At 43.6% G+C, this 23,357-nt stretch overlaps 1 protein-coding gene across 1 annotated transcript; it reads right to left on the bottom strand.

Moving 5' to 3' along the window:
- Positions 1-12,208: 12,208 nt before the first annotated feature.
- On the bottom strand, positions 12,209-12,625 carry LOC109749192 (uncharacterized). The gene has a single exon (XM_020308176.1). The coding sequence runs from the start codon at positions 12,623-12,625 to the stop codon at positions 12,209-12,211; it is 417 nt and encodes a 138-aa protein (XP_020163765.1).
- Positions 12,626-23,357: the final 10,732 nt, after the last annotated feature.

The following is a 23,357-nucleotide window of genomic DNA, read 5'->3' as shown; positions in this document are numbered from 1 at the left end:
GAGAGCGGTCAATGTGTGTAGTAATAGTAGTAGATGCAGGCAGGAGTCGGTCTACTTGTCTTGGACGTGATGCCTATGTACATGGTCATTGCCTTGAATATCATCATAACTATGCGCTTTTCTATCAATTGCCCAACAGTAATTTGTTTACCCACCATATGCTTTTTGTTTGAGAGAGAAGCATCTAGCGAAAACTATGGCCCCCGGGTCTACCTTTATCATATATTAAAATCCAAAAATACCTTGCTGCAATTTATTTACCGTTCTTTTAGTTTGTGTTTTTGTTTATCCATCCAGCATTTCAGATTTGGTCCTTGCAAATAACCGCCGAGGGGATTGAAAACCCCCTTGACCGCGTTGGGTGCAAGTATTTGCTCTTTTGTGTGTAGGTGTTGTTCACGAGGTTTCGCGTGGTTCTCCTACTGGACTGATAACCTTGGTTCTTAACTGAGGGAAATACTTATCTCTATTGTACTACATCATCCTCTCCTCTTCGAGGAAATCCCAACGCAGCTCCCAAGTAGCAGGAAGAATTTCTGGCGGCGTTGCCGGGGAGACAATACCAAGACCTATCAAGTACCTCCGCATAAACCATCCTCTACTTGCACTTCCTTTCATTTGCCACTCGCCTCTCATTATCATCTCCCCCACTTCTAAAACATTTTCACAAAAAACACAAAAATATTTTCATTTGCTTGTTTGCTTGCTTTGTCGCGATGTCTCAAGAAAATACCAAGTTTTGTGACTTTTCCAATACTAATAATAATGGTTTTATTAGTACTCCAATTTCTCCTCCCGCCACTAGTGCGGAGTCATGTGATATTAATGCTGCTTTGCTAAATCTTGTTATGAAAGAACAATTTTCTGGTAGTCCTAATGAATATGCTGTGATGACCCACAAGTATAGGGATCAATCATAGTCCTTTCGATAAGTAAGAGTGTCAAACCCAACAAGGAGCAGAAGGAAATGACAAGCGGTTTTCCGGAAGGTATTTTCTGCAAGCACTGAAATTATCAGTAACAGATAGTTTGATAGTAAGATAATTCGTAACGGGTAATAAGTGACAAGTATAACAAAGGTGCAGCAAGGTGGCCCAACCCTTTTTTTAGCAAAGTATAAGCCTGGATGTACTCTTATATAAAGCAAAGTGCTCCCCAGGACACATGGGAATTATCGTCAAGTTAGTTTTCATCATGGTCATATGATTTGCGTTCGTTACTTTGATTCTTTATATGTGGGTGGACCAGTGCTTGGGTGCTATCCTTACTTGGACAAGCCTCCCACTTATGATTAACCCCTCTCGCAAGCATCCGCAACTACGAAAGAAGAATTAAGATAAATCTAACTATAGCATTAAACATGTGGATCCAAATCAGCCCCTTACGAAGCAATGCACATAAACTAGGGTTTAAACTTCTGCCACTCTAGCAAACCATCATCTAATTGCTACTTCCCAATGCCTTCCCCTAAGCCCAAATCATGGTGAAGTGTCATGTAGTCGATGTGCACATAACACCACTAGAGGAAAGACAACATACATCTCATCAAAATATTGAACAAATACCAAATTCACATGATTACTTATAACAAGACTTCTCCCATGTCCTCAGGAACAAAAGTAACTACTCACAAAGCATGTTCATGTTCAAGATAAAAGGGGTATTGAATATCATTAAGGATCTAAACATATGATCTTCCACCAAATAAACCAACTAGCATCAACTACAAGGGGTAATCAACACTACTAGCAACCCACAGATACTAATATGAGGTTTTGGGACAAAGATTGAATACAAGAGATGAACTAGGGTTTGAGAGGAGATGGTGCTGATGAAGATGTAGATGAAGATTGACCCTGCCACGATGAGAGGATCGTTGGTGATGACGATGGCTTCGATTTCCCCCTCCGGGAGGGAAGTTTCCCTGGCAAATCGCTCCGCCGGAGCTCTAGATTGCTTCTTCCCAGGTTCCGCCTCGAGACGGCGACGCTTCATCCAGAAAGCCTTCCTCTAATTTTTTCTAGGTCAAAACCCTTCATATAGTAGAAGATGGGCACCGGAGGCTGGCCAGGGGGCCCACAAGTTTAGGGGGCGCGCCCTGGGGGTAGGGAGCTGATGCGTCTCCAACGTATCTATAATTTATGAAGTATTCATGCTATTATATTATCCATCTTGGATGATTATGGGCTTTATTATGCACTTTTATATTATTTTTGGGACTAACCTATTAACCCAGAGCCCAGTGCCAGTTCCTGTTTTTTCCCTTGTTTCAGTGTTTCGAAGAAAAGGAATATCAAACGGAGTCGAAACGGAATGAAACCTTCTTGAGAAGTTATTTTTGGAAGGAAAGCAACCTGATAGACTTGGAGTGCACGTCAGGAAAGAAACAAGGGAGCCACGAGGTAGGGGGGCGCGCCCACCCCCCTAGGGCGCGCCCTCCACCCTCGTGGGCCCCTCGTGGCTCCCTTGACGTACTTCTTCCTCCTATATATACCCATATACCCTAAAACCTTCGGGGGAACAGAATAGATCGGGAGTTCCGCCGCCGCAAGGCTCTGTAGCGACCAAAAACCAATCGGGACCCTGTTCCGGCACCCTGCCGGAGGGGGGATCCTTCACCGGTGGCCATCTTCATCATCCCGGCGCTCTCCATGACGAGGAGGGAGTAGTTCACCCTCGGGGCTGAGGGTATGTACCAGTAGCTATGTGTTTGATCTCTCTCTCTCTCTCTCTCTCTCTCTCTCTCTCTCTCTCTCGTGTTCTTGAGGTGATTCGATCTTGATGTATCGCGAGCTTTGCTATTATAGTTAGATCTTATGTTGCTTCTCCCCCTCTACTCTCTTGTAATGGATTGAGTTTTCCCTTTGAAGTAATCTTATCGGATTGAGTCTTTAATGATTTGAGAACACTTGATGTATGTCTTGCCGTGCGTATCTGTGGTGACAATGGGATATCACGTGATTCACTTGATGTATGTTTTGGTGATCAACTTGCGGGTTCCACCCATGAACTTATGCATAGGGGTTGGCACACGTTTTCGTCTTGATTCTCCGGTAGAAACTTTGGGGTACTCTTTGAGGTTCTATGTGTTGGTTGAATAGATGAATCTGAGATTGTGTGATGCATATCGTATAATCATACCCACGGATACTTGAGGTGACATTGGAGTATCTAGGTGACATTAGGGTTTTGGTTGATTTGTGTCTTAAGGTGTTATTCTAGTACGAACTCTAGGGCTGTTTGTGACACTTTAGGAATAGCCCAACGGATTGATTGGAAAGAATAACTTTGAGGTGGTTTCGTACCCTACCATAATCTCTTCGTTTGTTCTCCGCTATTAGTGACTTTGGAGTGACTCTTTGTTGCATGTTGAGGGATAGTTATATGATCCAATTATGTTATTATTGTTGAGAGAACTTGCACTAGTGAAAGTATGAACCCTAGGCCTTGTTTCCTAGCATTGCAATACCGTTTACGCTCACTGTTATCATTAGTTACCTTGCTGTTTTTATATTTTCAGATTACAAAAACTTATATCTACCATCCATATTGCACTTGTATCACCATCTCTTCGCCGAACTAGTGCACCTATACAATTTACCATTGTATTGGGTGTGTTGGGGACACAAGAGACTCTTTGTTATTTGGTTGCAGGGTTGCTTGAGAGAGACCATCTTCATCCTACGCCTCCCACGGATTGATAAACCTTAGGTCATCCACTTGAGGGAAATTTGCTACTGTCCTACAAACCTCTGCACTTGGAGGCCCAACAACGTCTACAAGAAGAAGGTTGTGTAGTAGACATCAAGCTCTTTTCTGGCGCCGTTGCCGGGGAGGCTAGGTAAGCGGCACTCACACCCCTTCAACTAAGCTCTTTTCTGGCGCCGTTGCCGGGGAGGTGAGTGCTTGAAGGTATATCTTTAGATCTTGCAATCGAATCTTTTTGTTTCTTGTCTTAGCACTAGTTTAGTTTATAAAAGAAAACTACCAAAAAATATGGAATTGAGTTTGTCTCATACGCTTCGTCTTTTTAATATCTTTCGTGAGTATGATGGAAAAGAAAATTGTGCCAAAGTGTTAGAAGAAGAATGCATTAAAATGTTTGGCACTAAATCTTTGAACGATGAGCATGACTGCAATGTTGTTAGTATGAACTCCTTGAATATCCATAGTACTAATGATGATTGCACTAGTCACGATGAAAATGTCTCCTATAAACATGTCAATTTTTGTGGAGTGCATTGGGTTTGCAAGTATACACCAAATAGGGAAGATAGATATTGCAAGAGGCATAAGTATTTAGAAACTAAATTGTTGCAAGAAAGTCTTGATGTTTGTGCTGAAAAATTCAATACTTTTCGCGCCCCTTGTGAACTTTGCAATGAACATGGTCATTTAAATCTCCAATGCAAATTGTTTCATGACCGAATCGTATCCAAAAATTGTGATAATTTGATTACCCTTGAGCATCATAAAGAGCTTAGTCTTCTTTTGGGGTATGAGGAAATGAAACGTATAACTGAGGGTATTCCAAAGTTTAATCGTGATAGATTTCTTGATTTTGATCTAGAGAAGATTTATATGTATTGTGCGGTGAATTGCATTGAAAATCCTTATATTGCCAATTACATAAAGAAAAGAAAACAAATTGAAGATGAAGAGAATGCTAACGAAAGGGAAGAGACTTCCCGATATTCTCCTATTATTTCTTATGATGAATCAGGTAATGAGGAGGAGCCTTCTATTCAACCAATCTCATTAATAAGGAGCTCCAAAAAGAGGATTGAACCCACACATGAGGTGAAGAAGAAGAAAATAAAAAGGAAGAGAGGTAAAAATATATCTCTCCCAAATAATGTTGCTCCTATTATTGTTGTGCCTCATGAAAATGAATCAAAAATAATTGTGGAAGATGATGCACTTGATGATGATCTCGTTATGCCTATTGCTTGTTGTGATGATTATGATTGGGAAGATAATGATACTTCTTATGATCTTGAAAATCTTTTTGGCATTTGCTTGGAAGAATATGATAATAATGTTTGCTATACTATTGGTGCTATCCATACTATTGATGATGAGAGTGATTATGCTTATGATATGAAAAGGCCCAAGCTTGGGGATGCTATGTTTGATGAAGATGATGTTTTTGAGAATATATTTGCTGCAATTAATGTTTGTCCCAAGCTTGGGGATGCTATGTTTAATGAAAATGATATTTTTAGTCTCCCAAGTTTTGATATGCAAATTTGTTATGATGATAGCATGCCTCCTACTTATGATGATTATATTTATGAAAGTGGGTTTGGAAGAGTGTCAACTTTAGGAAGTAATGATCCCACTATTTTTGAGGATGTTGAATCTTATAATATTTATGAAAGTGGATTTGAGAGGTCATGACTTTATTTAGTGATGTATCCACTATCTTGGAAGAGGTTTCAATTGATTATGATGAGAACAAAGTTGCTACTTATGATGATTATTGTGATGAAACTTATGCTATAAAGAGTAGTGATGATTATATTTATAAAACTTGTCATGATTATGAGTACCCTTTCTCTGAACATTACTCTTTTAATGTGGAAACAATTTATAGTATTCAAACCTCTTATGATACTCCCACTATTCCGAATGAGAAGAATTTTGCTTATGTGGAGAGTAATAAAATTTCTATGCTAGTAGATCATGAAAAGAATGCTTTAGGTGCTGGTTATATTGTTGAATTCATTCATGATGCTACTGAAAATTATTATGAGGGAGGAATATATGCTCGTAGGAATTGCAATAATATCAAGTTTCCTCTCTATGTGCTTAAAGTTTTGAAGTTATGCTTGTTTTACCGTCCTATGCAAGTTGATTCTTGTTCCCATAAGTTGTTTGCTCACAAAATCCCTATGCATAGGAAGTGGGTTAGACTTAAATGTGCTAGTCATATTCTTCATGATGCTCTCTTTATGTTTCAATTCATATCTTTTATGTGAGCATCATTGAAATCATCATGCCTAGCTAGGGGCGTTAAACGTTAGCACTTGTTGGGAGACAACCCAATTTTATTTTAGTTTCTTGATTATTGGTTCTGTTTAGTAATAAATAATCCATCTAGCTCTGTTTAGATGTGTTTTTGTGTTTTAATTAGTGTTTGTGCCAAGTAGAACCTTTGGGAAGACTTGGGTGAAGTCTTTATGATCATGCTGTAAAACAAACAGAAACTTTAGCGCTCACGAGATTAGCTTCAACTTTTTACTGGAGAGTGCTATTTAGTTGATTCTTTTTTCAGATGATTACTAGACAAATTACTCAGGTCCACCAATTTATCTTAGAATTTTTGGAGTTCCATAAGTATACGTTTGATACAGATTACTACAGACTGTTCTGTTTTTGACAGATTCTGTTTTCATTGTGTTGCTTGCTTATTTTGATGAATCTATGGTTAGTAAAATAGTTTATAAACCATAGAGAAGTTGGACTAAAGTAGGTTTAACACCAATATAAATAAAGAATGAGTTCATTACAGTAACTTGAAGTGGTATTTTGTTTTCTTTCGCTAACGGAGCTTACGAGTTTTTTGTTAAGTTTTGTGTTGTGAAGTTTTCAAGTTTTGGGTAAAGATTCGATGGACTATGGAATAAGGAGTGGCAAGAGCCTAAGCTTGGGGATGCCCAAGGAACCCCAAGGTAATATTCAAGGATAACCAAGCGTCTAAGCTTGGGGATGCCCCGGATGGCATCCCATCTTTCGTCTTCGTTCATCGGTAACTTTACTTGGAGCTATATTTTTATTCACCACATGATATGTGTTTTTCTTGGAGCGTCATGTCATTTTCTTTAGCTTTGCTTGCTGTTTGAATAAAATACCAAGATCTGAAATTCTTAAATGAGAGAGAGCCTTCACATAGCTACATAATTATTTAACTACTCATTGATCTTCACTTATATCTTTTTGGAGTAGTTTTTCATTTACTTGTGCGCTTCACTTATATCCTATGAGTAAATAGTTGAATGATTTGAATGTCATAAATCTGAAATTATATATGTTTCATATGCCTTTCCCATGGGGAGTAATGCCTTCACACATAAGAAGTAGAGGTGGTAAATTTATTGAAGGTTAGCAAGCATTGTATTAGTCACTTGAACAATTCATGAAAGAATATTGAAGGAAGAGAGGTTTCACATATAAATATACTATCTTGGACATCTTCTATGATTGTGAGCCCCATTAATTATTTTCAAACCTGAGCAAATTAGTTGAAGTTGGACAAGGAAGACAACATAATGAGTTATGCTTGGGTATATTTGTATGAGTTATATTGTTTTGGATCCTCTAACATGTGGTGCTTGCTATTTAGAATCCTTTGCTAGCCAAAATATCTGTACTAAGCGGGAATACTGCTTGTGCATCTAAATTCCTTGAACCAAGTTTCTTCCATGAGTGTCCATCATATCTACCTATATGCAGTATTTACCTGCCGTTCCAAGTAAATTTGCATGTGCCAAACTGTAAACCTTCAAATAATAATCTGTTTTGTATGCCCGAATCGCTCATGTAGCGACTACGGGTTAGCAGTATCTTCCATGCTAGGTGGGTTATTCTCATGATGAGTGGACTCCACTCATCATTCACGATAAAATGGCTGGTAACTGGGATGCCCAGTCCCATGATCAAAAGATCGAAATCAAATCCAAAATAATTGCAAACAAAACTCCCCCTGGATTGATGTTAGTTGGAGGCACCCGTTGTTTCGGGCAAGCCATGGATTGATGATTGTTGGTGGACGGGGAGTAAAAATCTTTACCTTTCTATTTGGGAACCGCCTATAATGTATGTAGTATGGAAGATATTGGAAACTCTTGGTCGTTATGTTGACAATGAAAGCATACCTCTCAAAATTATTTTCATCTCTGTTTTTGCTTCGAGCTCTAGCACCTCTGCAAATCCCTGCTTCCCTCTACGAAGGGCCTATCCTTTACTTTTATGCAAGAGTCAGTAGTATTCCTTCTCATTCCAACCTACTCTTTAGTTGGCAAGCATCATGTGATAGAAATATCTAGGCATATATGGCCATTCAAATATATATGAGCATGAATTATTATTGTTGACATTACCCTTGAGGTAAAAGGTTGGGAGGCGAAACATTAAGCCCCTATCTTTCTCTGTGTTCGATGAATACTATTTGTTCTAAAAATATGCTTTGAGTGGTAGCAATCATGGAAGACTAAATGATAGTTGAGTATGTGAAGTTTGCTAAATCAAAGCTCTGACATAGACTCTTCCTGAAAATAAGATGAATTGTAATTGTTTGATGACTAATAACACGGTTTGTTAGTTTTCAAGAAGGTTTATGATCTATACTTTAACATGTGAATAGTTTGTTACTTGATCAGGCAAAATTTTATGATATGAGCTACTGTTATGACATATAATGATGCTTGAAAAGGCGATTGAAACTATCATTGATCAAACTTATGCACCTGCTAGCATTCACACTTCATAAATTATTTCTTTTATCATTTAGCTACTCGAGGACTAGCAGGAATTAAGCTTGGGGATGCTGATACGTCTCCAACGTATCTATAATTTATGAAGTATTCATGCTATTATATTATCCATCTTGGATGTTTATGGGCTTTATTATGCACTTTTATATTATTTTTGGGACTAACCTATTAACCCAGAGCCTAGTGCCAGTTCCTGTTTTTTCCCTTGTTTCAGTGTTTCGAAGAAAAGGAATATCAAACGGAGTCGAAACGGAATGAAACCTTCTGGAGAAGTTATTTTTGGAAGGAAAGCAACCTGATAGACTTGGAGTGCATATCAGGAAAGAAACGAGGGAGCCACGAGGTAGGGGCGCGCCCACCCCCCTAGGGTGCGCCCTCCACCCTCGTGGGCCCCTCGTGGCTCCCTTGACGTACTTCTTCCTCCTATATATACCCATATACCCTAAAACCTTCGGGGAACAGAATAGATCGGGAGTTCCGCCACCGCAAGCCTCTGTAGCGACCAAAAACCAATCGGGACCCTGTTCCGGCACCCTGCCGGAGGGGGGATCCTTCACCGGTGGCCATCTTCATCATCCCGACGCTCTCCATGACGAGGAGGGAGTAGTTCACCCTCGGGGCTGAGGGTATGTACCAGTAGCTATGTGTTTGATCTCTCTCTCTCTCTCTCTCTCTCTCTCTCTCTCTCTCTCTCTCTCTCTCTTTCTCTCGTGTTCTTGAGGTGATTCGATCTTGATGTATCGCGAGCTTTGCTATTATAGTTGGATCTTATGTTGCTTCTCCCCCTCTACTCTCTTGTAATGGATTGAGTTTTCCCTTTGAAGTAATCTTATCGGATTGAGTCTTTAATGATTTGAGAACACTTGATGTATGTCTTGCCGTGCGTATCTGTGGTGACAATGGGATATCACGTGATTCACTTGATGTATGTTTTGGTGATCCACTTGCGGGCTCCGCCCATGAACTTATGCATAGGGGTTGGCACACGTTTTCGTCTTGATTCTCCGGTTGAAACTTTGGGGCACTCTTTGAGGTTCTATGTGTTGGTTGAATAGATGAATCTGAGATTGTGTGATGCATATCGTATAATCATACCCACGGATACTTGAGGTGACATTGGAGTATCTAGGTGACATTAGGGTTTTGGTTGATTTGTGTCGTAAGGTGTTATTCTAGTATGAACTCTAGGGCTGTTTGTGACACTTATAGGAATAGCCCAACAGATTGATTGGAAAGAATAACTTTGAGGTGGTTTCGTACCCTACCATAATCTCTTCGTTTGTTCTCCGCTATTAGTGTCTTTGGAGTGACTCTTTGTTGCATGTTGAGGGATAGTTATATGATCCAATTATGTTATTATTGTTGAGAGAACTTGCACTAGTGAAAGTATGAACCCTAGGCCTTGTTTCCTAGCATTGCAATACCGTTTACGCTCACTGTTATCATTAGTTACCTTACTGTTTTTATATTTTCAGATTACAAAAACGTATATCTACCATCCGTATTGCACTTGTATCACCATCTCTTCGCCGAACTAGTGCACCTATACAATTTACCATTGTATTGGGTGTGTTGGGGACACAAGAGACTCTTTGTTATTTGGTTTCAGGGTTGCTTGAGAGAGACCATCTTCATCCTACGCCTCCCACGGATTGATAAACCTTAGGTCATCCACTTGAGGGAAATTTGCTACTGTCGTACAAACCTCTGCACTTGGAGGCCCAACAACGTCTACAATAAGAAGGTTGTGTAGTAGACATCAGGCGCGCCCCCCAGGCTTGTCGCTACCTGGTGGGTCTCCTCCTGGTATTTCGTCTCCCAATATTTTTTATATATTCCAAAATAATTCTCTCTAAAGTTTCAGGACATTTAGAATTATGCAGAATAGGGATCTCAGATATGCTCCTTTCCGGTCCAGAATTCCAGTTGTCGGCATTCTCCCTCTTCATATAATTCTTGCAAAATAAGAGAGAAAAGGTATGAGAATTGCATCATAATATGTAATAACAGCCCATAATGTAATAAATATCAACATAAAAACATGATGCAAAATGGACGTATCAACTCCCGCAAGCTTAGACCTCGCTTGTCCTCAAGCGAAAGTCGAAATCGATAATCATGACCACATGTTTAGAGATAGAGGTTTTGATAAAACAAAATACGGACATGAGGGCATCATGATCATCTTTAGAACAACAATATATTGTCATATAACTTCTTATGCTAAAGTGATAATTCGCTCACAAGGTAAAGTATGAACCGCGAACTTCATTGAAAACCAACAAACTATGATCTCAGTCATTGATGCAATTGCAATTTGGCATAATGTCAGAAAGAGTCAATGTAAGAGATTTTATTTAGCAAGTTCACATACTCAACCATCATTTAGTCTTTCACCATTGCTAACACTCACCCGATACTTATGAGATCAAAGCTTCAATCGGACACATAGAAAGATAGGGGCTTATAATTTCGCCCCCCAACCATTTACCTCAAGGGTAATGTCAACAATAATGACTCATGATCACCTACATCCGAGTGGATATGTATGTGTAGATCTTTCCCCAACACATAGTGCTTGCTAAAAAGAGAAAATATAAAAGGAAGGGTGAAGATCACCATGACTCTTCCATAAAGGAAGGTATTAAAAATAAAAGATTGGCCCTTCGCAGAGGGAAGCAGAGGTTGTCATGCGCTTTTTATTTGGATGCACAAAATTTTAATGCAAAGGAACACCACTCTATATTGCCACTTGTGATAGAGAACTTTATTATGCAGTCCGTCGCTTTTATTCTTCCCCATCACAGATTCATACAAAGATTATTTTCCTCACATCAAAAGATCATACCTATTTGGAGAGCAATTTTTATTGCTTTGCACCGATGAAAACTTACTTGAAGGATCTTACTCAATCCATAGGTAGGTATAGTGGACTCTCATGGCAAAACTGGGTTAACGGTTTTTGGATGCACAAGCAGTATCTCTACTTGGTGCGGAATTTTTGGCTAGCATAGGATCAGAAGCAAGCTCAGCATGTTGGAGGATCCATGACAATATAACTTCTATTCGGGTATAAGAAAGCATAACCCATTACCTTGTCCTCCTTGTCTAACATCAACTCATTAGCATATAATATTTTAATGAGTGCTCACAATCATAAAAGATGTCTAAGATAGTGTATTTATATGTGAAGCCTCTCTTTCTTTATTACTTCTTATTGATTGCAACAATGACCAATACTGTATTTGTCAACCTTCAAAAAAATTCATGAATTATACTTCTTATATGTGAAGTCATCACTCTCCATAAGTTTATTACATAATCTTTTACTTCTTTTTGTTCTTTCCCGTCTCTAAGATCAAAACAAGAAAGCAAAACCCTCAACTAAAAACTAATCTTTATTATATAGCTCTCATACTCGATTACATAGATAGATCACGAAACAAAAACTTAAAGACTAGATCATACTAAAACTGTTTATTCTACTAGATTACGATTTAACCAAAAGGGTAGAACTAAGATAAATGATAAAGATGTGATGGTGATAGGATACCGGGGCACCTCCCCCAAGCTTGGCATAAGCCAAGGGGAGTGCCTATACCCGTGTACTCAAGTATCCTTCTTTGAAGGTAGTGATGATGAAGTTGATGATGTGGGAGCTTGTCCTCCGTCTTCCAAGGCATAGGCTCCCCATCATAGAAAGATGAACGAGTCTATGGAATCCTGAAATCTATAGCTAAACTCATTCTATTAAATCTGGACTCATACTCACAATTTTGGTTTTGTAGGTCATAGATCTGTGCTTGGAGGTGCTCAATTCGCTCGTGAAGCTTGAACATGGCTTCTCCAATATTTTCGTTGTCCAGCTTGTGATCACGGGTGAATTCCGTGATCATGGAGTGGTTGGCGTTGAGTCCGCGTTCCACCATCCCTTGGCACCTGAAGATTTCCTGCTCCACCTCCTCGAGCCTGGTCTCCATGCTTCCGGTCTTCTTTGGCCCTTGAACACCCCGAATGTGAAGCACCCCCTCACGCATCTCATTGGCTTGAGGGTGTTTCATCACCTCCGGAAGGTAGGGATTGATGACCTTCTCGTAGAACTTGTCCTTGGATGAAATTGGAGACGTCATGGCGATCTAGATCTATCAGAAAAACAGCTCGAAACAAGAATAGAGGATATTGTCGTGATACGGTGGTCGAAACCTTCGGGAGTTTATATAATGAAATTTTACCGTGCACAACAAGTAATCTAGGAGAAAACAGAGTCTGGAAGGCACACGAGAGCACCACAAGCTCGGGAGGCGCGCCCAGGGGGTAGGGCGCGCCCCCAGGCTTGTCGCCTGCTCGTGCGCTTTTCGGCCTACTTTCTATTGTCCTAATATTTTTAAAGATTCCAAAACGGAGTAAAATTCCTTCTATGGAACTTTTGGAGTCGGTTTACTTAAGGTATCACATACCTATTTCTTTTTAGAGTTCTGGAGCGTTCAGAAAAGTTTCCTTTATGTACTCCTCTGGTGTTATGGAATGAATAATGTTGGTTTCAATATTTATAGGCGTACCTAAGATATAATTCTTGATTCTTTGCCCATTCACCACCTTCGGATTGGTGCCCTTGATGTTGTTGATCTTGATAGCACCAGAATGATAAACTTCTTCGATAACGTATGGTCCTTCCCATTTAGAGAGGAGTTTTCCTGCAAAAAAAGTTAAACGAGAATTGTATAGCAAGACATGGTCACCTACATTAAATTCCCACTTTTGTATTCTTTCGTCATGCCATCTTTTGACTTTCTCTTTAAATAGTTTAGCATTTTCATAGGCTTGGGTTCTCCATTCATCAAGTGAGATAATGTCAAATAACCTCTTTTCACCGGCAAGTTTAAAATCATAGTTGAGCTCTTTAATTTCCCAATAAGCTTTGTGTTCTAATTCAAGAGGTAAGTGACAAGCTTTTCCATAAACCATTTTATATGGGGACATACCCATAGGATTTTTATAAGCAGTTCTATAAGCTCATAATGCATTATCAAGTTTCTTAGACCAATTATTTTGAGACCTTTTGACAGTCTTTTTCAAGATCTGTTTTATTTCCCTATTACTTAATTATACTTGACCGCTAGACTCAGGGTGATAAGGAGATGCAATTCTATGGTTAGCATCATATTTAGCAAGCAATTTACAGAAAGCACCATGAATAAAGTGTGAGCCACCTGTCGTGGGTGTAAACCTGACAATAGAATAGGGGGTATGAATGGAGAGGCAAGATCCTAGCTACGGTGAAGTTGTGCACGCAAGATTTACGAGTTCAAGCCCTTTGGGGAGGAAGTAACAGCCCTACGTCTCGGTGCCCGGAGGCTTGGTCGATTGGATTATGTGTGAAGTTACAAAGGGTCCGAACCCTTGTGCCCGAGGAGGGGGGGTGGCTTATATAGAGTTCATCAGACCCCTCCGGCCCTCAATTACACATGGTTCAATGTACATAAATATAGGAACGTTACTGGTAACGCCAGCATTAAAGTCATATAAATGATCATTAAGACTACGGAGTGAATGCCCGACTGTTGTCATTCAGAGTGACCTGAGATCTTCTGTTCTCCGAGTGGTTTCTGGTATGGTCGAATGAATATACCCTGGTCGAATGGAATTGGGCTATCCGAGTGAACCCTCAGTTGAGTGGGTTGTGTCATGTGGTGATTTCAGTCGGTAGAATCCATTGTCCTTTGAATGTCCCTGACTGTAGGGCAGTGTCCTTGGGTAGGGTGCTTAGATCAGGTCTATTGCCCTACCCTAGGTACATGTCATCGTCATTAGCCCCCGAATGGTTCTGGGTCCGAGTGGAGATGGAGTTGAAGGTGGTTTCGACCCAACTTTCATGCTTCGGAAGCACTTTACTTGGATTGGTGAACCATGCAAAATCTTCGACTTCATTTTCAGTCGCCTTGAACCATTCAGAAGTTCTCGAGTGAACTTTGTTGATAAGCTTCGAGTGTTTAATATGGTATAAAATCTTCGGCATGATTGACTGCTCTGCCGTTCCCGGATCTCGCGGGATTCGAAATTTGGGGAAGCGCGCGGGGTGAAGAGGGCCATGGTAATCGGAGTGGATTAGGCAGGGGTGCCTCGATCCCCGCGCCACCTTTTTCCCCACGTATCGCGCGCGTGACTGTTGCGGGATTTGACAGGATTTCCTGGGCCCACAAGTCAGTCACTCGGGGAACAAGCCCATATAAGGCATTTGGGCTGGTGGCTTTGCACTGTGCGGCCCATTTCCTTCCTTCCTCCTATGCTTCTCCACTGCGTCCGCCTCCTCCCTCAACGCCGCCGCCCAACCCGAGCGCCACTCGTGGCGATGGCGAAGGACAAGACGGCGGCTCTGGAGCGTGCAAAGAAGGCGATGGCGAAGGCGAAGGGCAAGAATACGAGCCGGGGAGGAACGTTGTCGAGATCCGGCCTGCCGACCGGCTGGATTCAGGGCGACTGGATTAGCTCCACGATCCAGCAGGAGGATCTGGAGGATCTGGAGGAGGTGGGATTGATTCCCCATGGTTCCTGGCGGCTTCCGGAGGACGAGACCGAGCTGCGGCCGCAAGAGGGTGAGTGTGTCCTTCTCGCCACTCACATCGACCGCGGTTTCTCTTTGCCCCCACACCCTTTTTTCCGGGGTTTTCTGAATTTCTTCGGAGCCCAACTTCATCACTTTTCTCCCAACACCATCACGTACCTTGCTGCATTCGTGTCCATGTGCAAGAACTTTCTGGGGTGTCGACCGCACTGGGGTCTCTTCAAGCACATTTTCACTTGTCGTTCTCAATCTATAAAAAAGGCTAATCCGAGTGATGAGAGGACACACGTGATCCAGATGTGCGGAGGTTTAGGAATCCAGATGAGGGGTAAAAGCACTTTCCCGGCTATGATTCTTCCCGAGTCAGTCAGGGGTTGGCAGTCGACCTGGTTCTACTTCAAGGACCAGCCGACCCCTGGACAGTCGACTGGCCTTCCCCCATTTTCCATGGATCGAGTCGAGAAACCCTCCCCCTTGAAAGTGACTCCAGCTGAGAAAGTGGAGGTGAATATGCTGGTTGATCGAGTAGCCCAACTTGTCCACGATGGTGTGGCTGGCATGGACTTGCTAGAAGTATTCCTCGGTCGATGTATCCAGCCACTCCAAGCCCGCGATCATCCAATGTGGATGTACTCGGGAATTGAAGACAGCACCTGGATCCACCCGGAAGAAGTCGATGAGGAGACGGCAGCGCAGTGGTTGCAGGGTATCACTGGCAACAAAGACAACCCCAGGGGGTCTAGGAGGGTCCCTCCATTCGACCACATCAACGAACCAGACAAGGTCTGACTGTTTCCTTCTGAGTATCTTTTTGTTCTGACATATAATTACTTTTGAAACCGACTGATACCCGGTCGACTCTGTGTCTTGCAGATTTATACCGAGATGTATTCGATGCCCAACGGAGAGCAGGTGCAGGAGCAGGAGCAGGAGGGAGAAGTGAGCGGAGGCGAGAGTGGCGACTGGCAATCTGATGGGGGAGACGATGAGGAGAGCGAAGACTCAAGTGATGGCGAGGAAGTCGAGTCTCCACCTCGCTCAGAAAGACGCTCCAAGCAGAGGCAAGACCCAGCGAGTGTTCGTGGCAAGGCGACAGCTCCGACTGGTCAGACCTCAAAGCGCACTCGAACATCTTCCCCTGTGCCGACTAAGAAAGCTCCAAAGCAGCCCAAAGTCGCGCCATCAAAGCCCTGGAAGGCCTTACCCAAGATCAAAGTGGCCGTCCCCATCGCTTCCGGGTAATCCTTGAGTTCGACTTCTTAGTTTTGCACGACTTGATCTTTGGTCGACTCACTTTCCTGTTCTGACCGAGTGAATTTTGAAATTTGCAGTGCTGCTACCTCCGGGACTTCTATTTATAAAGATGATGATGAGGAGGAGATGGAAGATGCAGTCACCTCCAACGCGGGTATAACTCTTGTCATTTTGTCTTTACTTTATCAGCCATTTTGATGGTCGACTGAACTCTTGCGATTGATTCCTTTGCAGCTCCGCCCAATGTTATTGAACTTCCAAACGACAATGAAGATGTGCCATGAGGCCCACGGGAAGGAGGAGCAGGACTTCGAACAAGAAAGCATCAACTAACAAGACACCCCAGTCGACGCCGGCGGCGGAACCAGTGATTCAGCAGTCCGGAGACATCAACCGGGCTTCTGTTACTTTTCTCGTTCCATTGTCGAGTGCACAGCCATCAGCGTCGACCGCACAGGCTCCAGCTGATCCACCGTCTTCACTTTTCACCACCCATCACGTCCCAGAGGACGAAGTGAGTGCCGCCAAAGAAGCTATACGCCAAGCGGGTCTGATGATGGAGCAGATGAAAGTGGTGCGCGAAGCCAACCAAGCTGCCTATGATGCTAGCTCAGCCCTCCAGGCCAATGTCCAGGTTAGTTGATTTCCGACAAATCTCCTAGCTTGATGCTTGTTCTGTTAGGATATACTACCTGAAAACTTTTACTGTGCATCTATTTGTCCGTCTGCACATTGCATCTGTACACCCACTGGGTGTTTCAATTTCTGCTGAATAGTTTTCCTCCTGAGTCGACTAGGTTGTGTCGCTTGAATCTTTGAACCAGTGGGGCACGCTGAGTGCACCCACTGGGTGTAGTCCCCGAGATCGCCGTCGAATGTTTGATTTGGCGGGGGTCTTTGAACAGAACTTTTCCACTCGGTCTGAGCAGATCACGTCGAGTGGAACTTGAACCAGTGGGGGCACGCTGAGTGCACCCACTGGGTGTAGTCGCCGAGACCATAGTCGGCTGTGAGCAGCCGGTTATGGTTTGAGAACAAGTAATATTTTTTTTCACTCGGTCTGGACAGACCATGTGGAGTGGAACCAGGACCAGTGGGGGCAGCTAAGTGCACCCACTGGGTGTAGTCCCCGAGACTACTGTTGAATGTTTGATTCGACAGTAGTCTTAGAACTTTTTGAATTTGAACTTTATTGCCTGATAAGCAACCGAACTCTGTATCTATCGACTGACTGTCTTCTGACCACAGAGATCTTGTGAACTTGGAGCTCGGTTTGTTGACTTGGAGCAGAAGCAGATCCAGCTCAATCTTGATCTGGGGTTAGCCAAGGAGAACTTGCAGAAGGCTAAGGATGATGCCGTTGGTATGAAAAACTTGTCGACTGACTCTTTTCTGAACCGAGTGTTATTTCCTTCCTCTGAACCAAGCGTTACTTCTTTCAGAAAAAATGAATCAGGCTTTGGCGAAGAAGGATCTTGACCTTGCAGCCGCACAGAAAACAGTAGAAGAGAGAACGACACTCGCCGACCAGAAGTTGGCCTCAGTCGCAAAACTGGAGGAAGAGAACACCAAGTTGAAGGCTGCCCTTGATGAAGCCAACAGGGAGGTGACTCGACTGAAGAAGGACAAAAGGACCCTGACCGACAAAGTGGAAGACATCGCCCGCAAGAGAGACGAGCTGGAGAATTGTTTGGGAGGACTCGCCAAGAAGTTATTTCTTATGCTTGAAGGTGCTTTTCCTTGTCCGACTGACTTGCTGTTGTCGACTCGTTATATAGCTGTTGACTCATCGTTTTATTGTGTGTGCAGAATTCTGCTAGAACTTCGAGGAAGAGACTGGGCGGATTGAGACGAACTTGGACCATCCTCTCCCCTGTTAAGGATGAAGCTGCCATGAACGTGCCCCGACTGGAGTCTCGCCTTGCCAGTGTCATGGACTATCTTACATGGCTGAAGGTGGCAATGTCACGGATTGACACGACACTCTGGCCAAGGGCGACGCTCCAGAATGACCTCGAGTCTCTGATGATTCGATTCAATGAGATCCCCAGTCGAGTGCAGGAATGGAAGAAGTCTTCTGCCCGGTGTGGTGCTAACGTGGCTCTGTCTCTGGTTCGCGTCCACTGTAAGGAGGCCAAGGAAGAGAAGCTAGCAGCGCTCAAGGTGGCCAATACCAAGAGACTTGACTTCTAGTCCTTCATGGAGACTTTTATTGCTGCTGCCACTCGAATTGCAGATGGAATCGACTTGGATGAGTTCGTCGAGCCTGCTAGCCCTCCTCCTGCGGAGTGAACAAACTCTTTATGATCCGTTTAAGTTTGCCTCGGTATGCCAAGTGGTTTTTTAACCGTTAAACTCCTTCGGGCCTGATGCCCGAGTACTTTAATCTGTGGTCCGGAACCTCGTGGGATTTATCTTAAACTTAGCCTTTCTTTGAGTATGCTTGTGTTTGCCTTTGAGTGGAACTTGTTTCTTCACTCGGAAGAGTCTTTTGTGTCTGTGATGCAGTTCTTAGGAGAGGGTCACGGATGACCTGCACCTCAGCGTGCTTGCGGATCGGGATGGAGCGCACATTGTACTTGTGGCGCAACTCTGAGGAGAAGGTCGTAGTCGACCTATACCTCGTCATCCGTGCGGATTAGGATGGAGCGTACGTTATACTTGTGGTGCAGCTTTGAGGAGAAGGCCGTAATTGACCTACACCTCATCATCCTTGCGGATTAGGATGGAGCGTGTGGCCAAGTCCCCGAGAGAGAAGATCGTTCTTCACTCGGAATGTGTTTCAAACTTAGGCGAGTACAGTACTCCAGCTAAGCCTCCGAGTGAGGGGGTTGCTCATCACTCGGTAGGATTTTTTAAACTTAGGCGAGTACGATACTGCAGCTAAGCCCCCGAGTGAGAGGGTTGTTCATTACTCGGTAGGATTTTTCAAACTTAGGCGAGTACGAGACTGCAGCTAAGCCCCCGAGTGAGAGGGTCGCTCATCACTCGGTGGGATTTTTTCAAACTTAGGCGAGTACGGAACTGCAGCTAAGCCTCCGAGTGAGAGGGTCGCTCATCACTCGGTAGGATTTTTTAAACTTAGGCGAGTACGAAACTGCAGCTAAGCCCCCGAGTGAGAGGGTCGCTCATCACTCGGTAGCATTTTTTAAACTTAGGCGAGGACAAAACTGCAGCTAAGCCCCCGAGTGAGAGGGTCGCTGTCACGCCCAAGATGCGACCCTATCCTAAAGGAACTCGACGGTCCCACCAAAGGATAGAAGCGCATCTTGAAGACGCTTTTGCAAGGTGGATATCATTACATCAACATTACATGATATTCGGGGATACATACAAGGCATACAAATGCCGCAAGAATACATCAATACATCAATACATCATACATAAGAACAACATCCGTCTACGGATGAAACATAAACAGAAACTCAAACGACAACCACCCTGCTAGCCCAGGCTGCCGACCCGGAACCTATCCCCTGATCGAAGAAGAAGCAGAAGGAGAAACTCCAAAACAAGTAACATCGCTCTCGCGTCATGATCATCGCACAACCTGTACCTGCAACTGTTGTTGTAGTAATCTGTGAGCCACGAGGACTCAGCAATCCCATTACCATGGGTATCAAGACTAGCAAAGCTTAAAGGGAAAGGAATGGATAAGGTGGTGAGGTTGCAGCAGCGACTAAGCAAGTATGGTGGCTAACTTACGCAAATAAGAGCGAGAAGAGAAGCAATGGAACGGTCGTGAAACTAGCAATGATCAAGAAGTGATCCTGAACTCCTACTTACGTCAAACATAACCCAGAAACCATGTTCACTTCCCGGACTCCGCCGAGAAGAGGCCATCACGGCTACACACGCGGTTGATGCGTTTTAATTAAGGTCAAGTGTCAAGTTATCTACAACCGGATATTAACAAATTCCCATCTGCCACATAACCGCGGGCACGGCTTCCGAAAGATAATACCCTGCAGGGGTGTCCCAACTTAGCCCATGATAAGCTCTCACGGTCAACGAAGGGTATTCCTTCTCCCCGGGAAGACCCGATCAGTCTCGGAATCCCGGTTACAAGACATTTCGACAATGGTAAAACAAGACCAGCAAAGCCGCCCGATGCGCCGACATCCCGATAGGAGCTGCACATATCTCGTTCTCAGGGCAACACCGGATGAGACATCCTACGAGTAAAACCAGACCTCGAGTCTCCACGAGGGGGCCCCGCAGTCTACTCAGTTCGGACCAGCACTTATAGAAGCACTGGCCCGGGGGGGTTAAAATAAGATGACCCTCGAGAGAGCGACTCCCTAGGGAAAAGAAATAGGCTGGACAAATGGTAAAACCAAGGTTGGGCCTTGCTCGAAGAGTTTTATTCAAGGCGAACTGTCAAGGGGGTCCCATAAATCACCCAACCGTGTAAGGAACGCAAAATCCGGGAACATAACACCGGTATGACGGAAACTAGGGCGGCAAGAGTGGAACAAAACACCAGGCATAAGGCCGAGCCTTCCACCCTTTACCAAGATATATAGATGCATTAAAATATTATATAAGAGATATTGTGATATCCCAACATAAACATAATCCAACATGGAGCGATCTTCATCTTCACCTGCAGCTAGCAACGCTATAAGAGGGGCTGAGCAAAGCGGTAACATAGCCAAACAACGGTTTGCTAGGAAGGGTGTCAAAGGTTAGAGGTTCATGGCAATTTGGGAGGCTTGAGGAACAAGTGAATAGGTGGCGCAGCAAAGCGATAGAACGAAGCAACTAGCATAGCAATGATAGTAATGAGATCCAAGGTGACGGTCATCTTGCCTGAAATCCCGCTAGGAAGAAGAACGAATCCATGAAGAAGATGAAGCCACGAAGACGAACGAATCCTCACGATCGCAACGACACGGGAACTATCGAGAAGAGGCACACAACAAGGTAAACACACCACACAAGAACAAGGCATGATGCTCAACCAAGTATGATGCATGACAAGGCAATATGAGGCTACACACGGCAAGAAATGATGCATACAAGAACAACACACCAAGGCAAGTTTAAATGAGGCCGGAAACAACATATAACAATTCCGGTAAGTCCTCATATGCAAATTTCGAAATTGGTCCAGAACTGAACAAGCATTAAGTTGAAGTTGTTAAACAGCAGGTTAAAGAGCACCAAGATGATCTACACGAAAATCTAGTCAAGTTACATATAAAGTTCATTAGATTCGGAGCTACGGTCTAGAAGATATGAGCAAAACAAGATAAGTATGGCATTGATGCAAAATGCATACAAACATCAAGAAAACACCTCAAAACAAGGATGCAACATGATAATATGGAACTACATGCAAAACTAAGCAAGTTTCATGTAGAGCATGCTCGAAACGGAGCAACGGCGCAACACATACACTCCAAACAAAACATAGCAACAAACTGTCCAAAACAGCAACTAGGCATAATGCAAGCACCAAAACAATATGCTACAGCAACTCAACATGAAAACAAAAGGCATGGACATGATGTACAGGTAAAGCACAACAAAACATGAACACTGATCTATCTCCAGAAAACATTAGAACATGCTCAAAAGGACATGGCAAGATTGCAAATAATAACAGGTTCACAGACTTGGCTGAAATACTGGACATGACAGAAATAACATCAGGTAGCAATGTTCAGAGCATGAAATCAACATGCTACAAGGACTTAACATAGCAAAACAAGGCATTTAATGAATCTACTCAAAGCAAATAATAAATGTCCCTTACTGACCATAAGCCAAAAAGGACCAGAAGATATGATGGCAAGCATGTAAACATAGCAAGTTTCGTTATCAGGTTTCAGACTTAGCAGAAAACAGAGCATGGCAGAAATATTAATATGTAGGCTTCTTTGTGAGCTTGATGCACTCACTACAGAGGAAAGCATGACAAACCAAGCACACCTACAGCAAGATGGCATGTCTATGAATATAACCATGGCAAGAGTACAATCATAGCATGTATGGATCAACTATAATAAGCTTGGCAAAAATGAATATCATGTTAAGAATCTGCCAGAAATATTTTATAGCAAAAGTAGAGCAAGATCGAGCCATGCTATGGCACTCCATAAATGCAAACAATTGCAGAAATGGATCAATTACAACAATAGATACAAAACATCCTTACTGAACATCTCCAAAATATGCATGGATCTCTCTGTAGCATCAAGTTTACATGGCAACAAAATTACCGCAGACAAGGACTTAGAGAAATCACCAAGTCCCTGAAATCAGAAATATTACGGGGCCTACTTTGCATGCTAGTGCTAGTCACCACAGGGATCAAAAAAAAATATGGACTACACCACTGGAAAGATGGCATGGCATACTTCAAAACACATGTAGAGCTCATGCTGAAAAGATGCACAGATTAAATGATACAAAAATGACAAATCTCCAAGTTCTGTTAAGAACCAGAGAATAACAGCAACTAGCCCTCTTCCAATAGAGATTTGGGCATCAAGATGACCTCTAATGAACATGGTGCAATGGAACAAAATGAAGAGCATCACGAGGCGAACAATTTGACATATTACACACGTGAATCGGAACTACATGCACGGAGTTACACACAGTTGAACATGCACACATATTAGCAAAATCTGAGGACTTGGAGATATTTCGACCTCGAGGGGGGGGGGGGGGCGGGGACGAAGTCAACGCCGGTTCGGCAGCGCAGATCGGGCTCGGGGTCGCCGGCTCGAGCTCGGGGGCAGAGGCAGGGGTGCTCCGGTGGCCGGAGGCGGCGGAGGTCGGGGCGTTGAGGCCCGAGGCGGCGGGGTTGGCGCTGGAGGCGACCGGCGGCGAGGAAGAGGACCGGGCGGCGGCCATGGCGGCGGGTGGAGGCGCGGGCACGCCGGCGGGCGAGCGGGAGCCGAGGGGCGGCGGCCATGGCGGCAGGTGGAGGCGCGAGGGGCGCCGGCGAGGCGGACGGGAGCCGGCGGGGCAGAGGAAGGCGACCCCAGGCGGCGGAGCCGAGGTGGCCGGCGAGCGGCGGACGGGCGGCGGGG

Source organism: Aegilops tauschii, chromosome 3 (assembly GCF_002575655.3).
Source record: "Aegilops tauschii subsp. strangulata cultivar AL8/78 chromosome 3, Aet v6.0, whole genome shotgun sequence".
NCBI classification, from domain to species: domain Eukaryota; kingdom Viridiplantae; phylum Streptophyta; class Magnoliopsida; order Poales; family Poaceae; genus Aegilops; species Aegilops tauschii.
The sequence above is the reverse complement of the archived record's forward strand: the minus strand, read 5'-3'. Positions and strand labels throughout refer to the sequence as shown.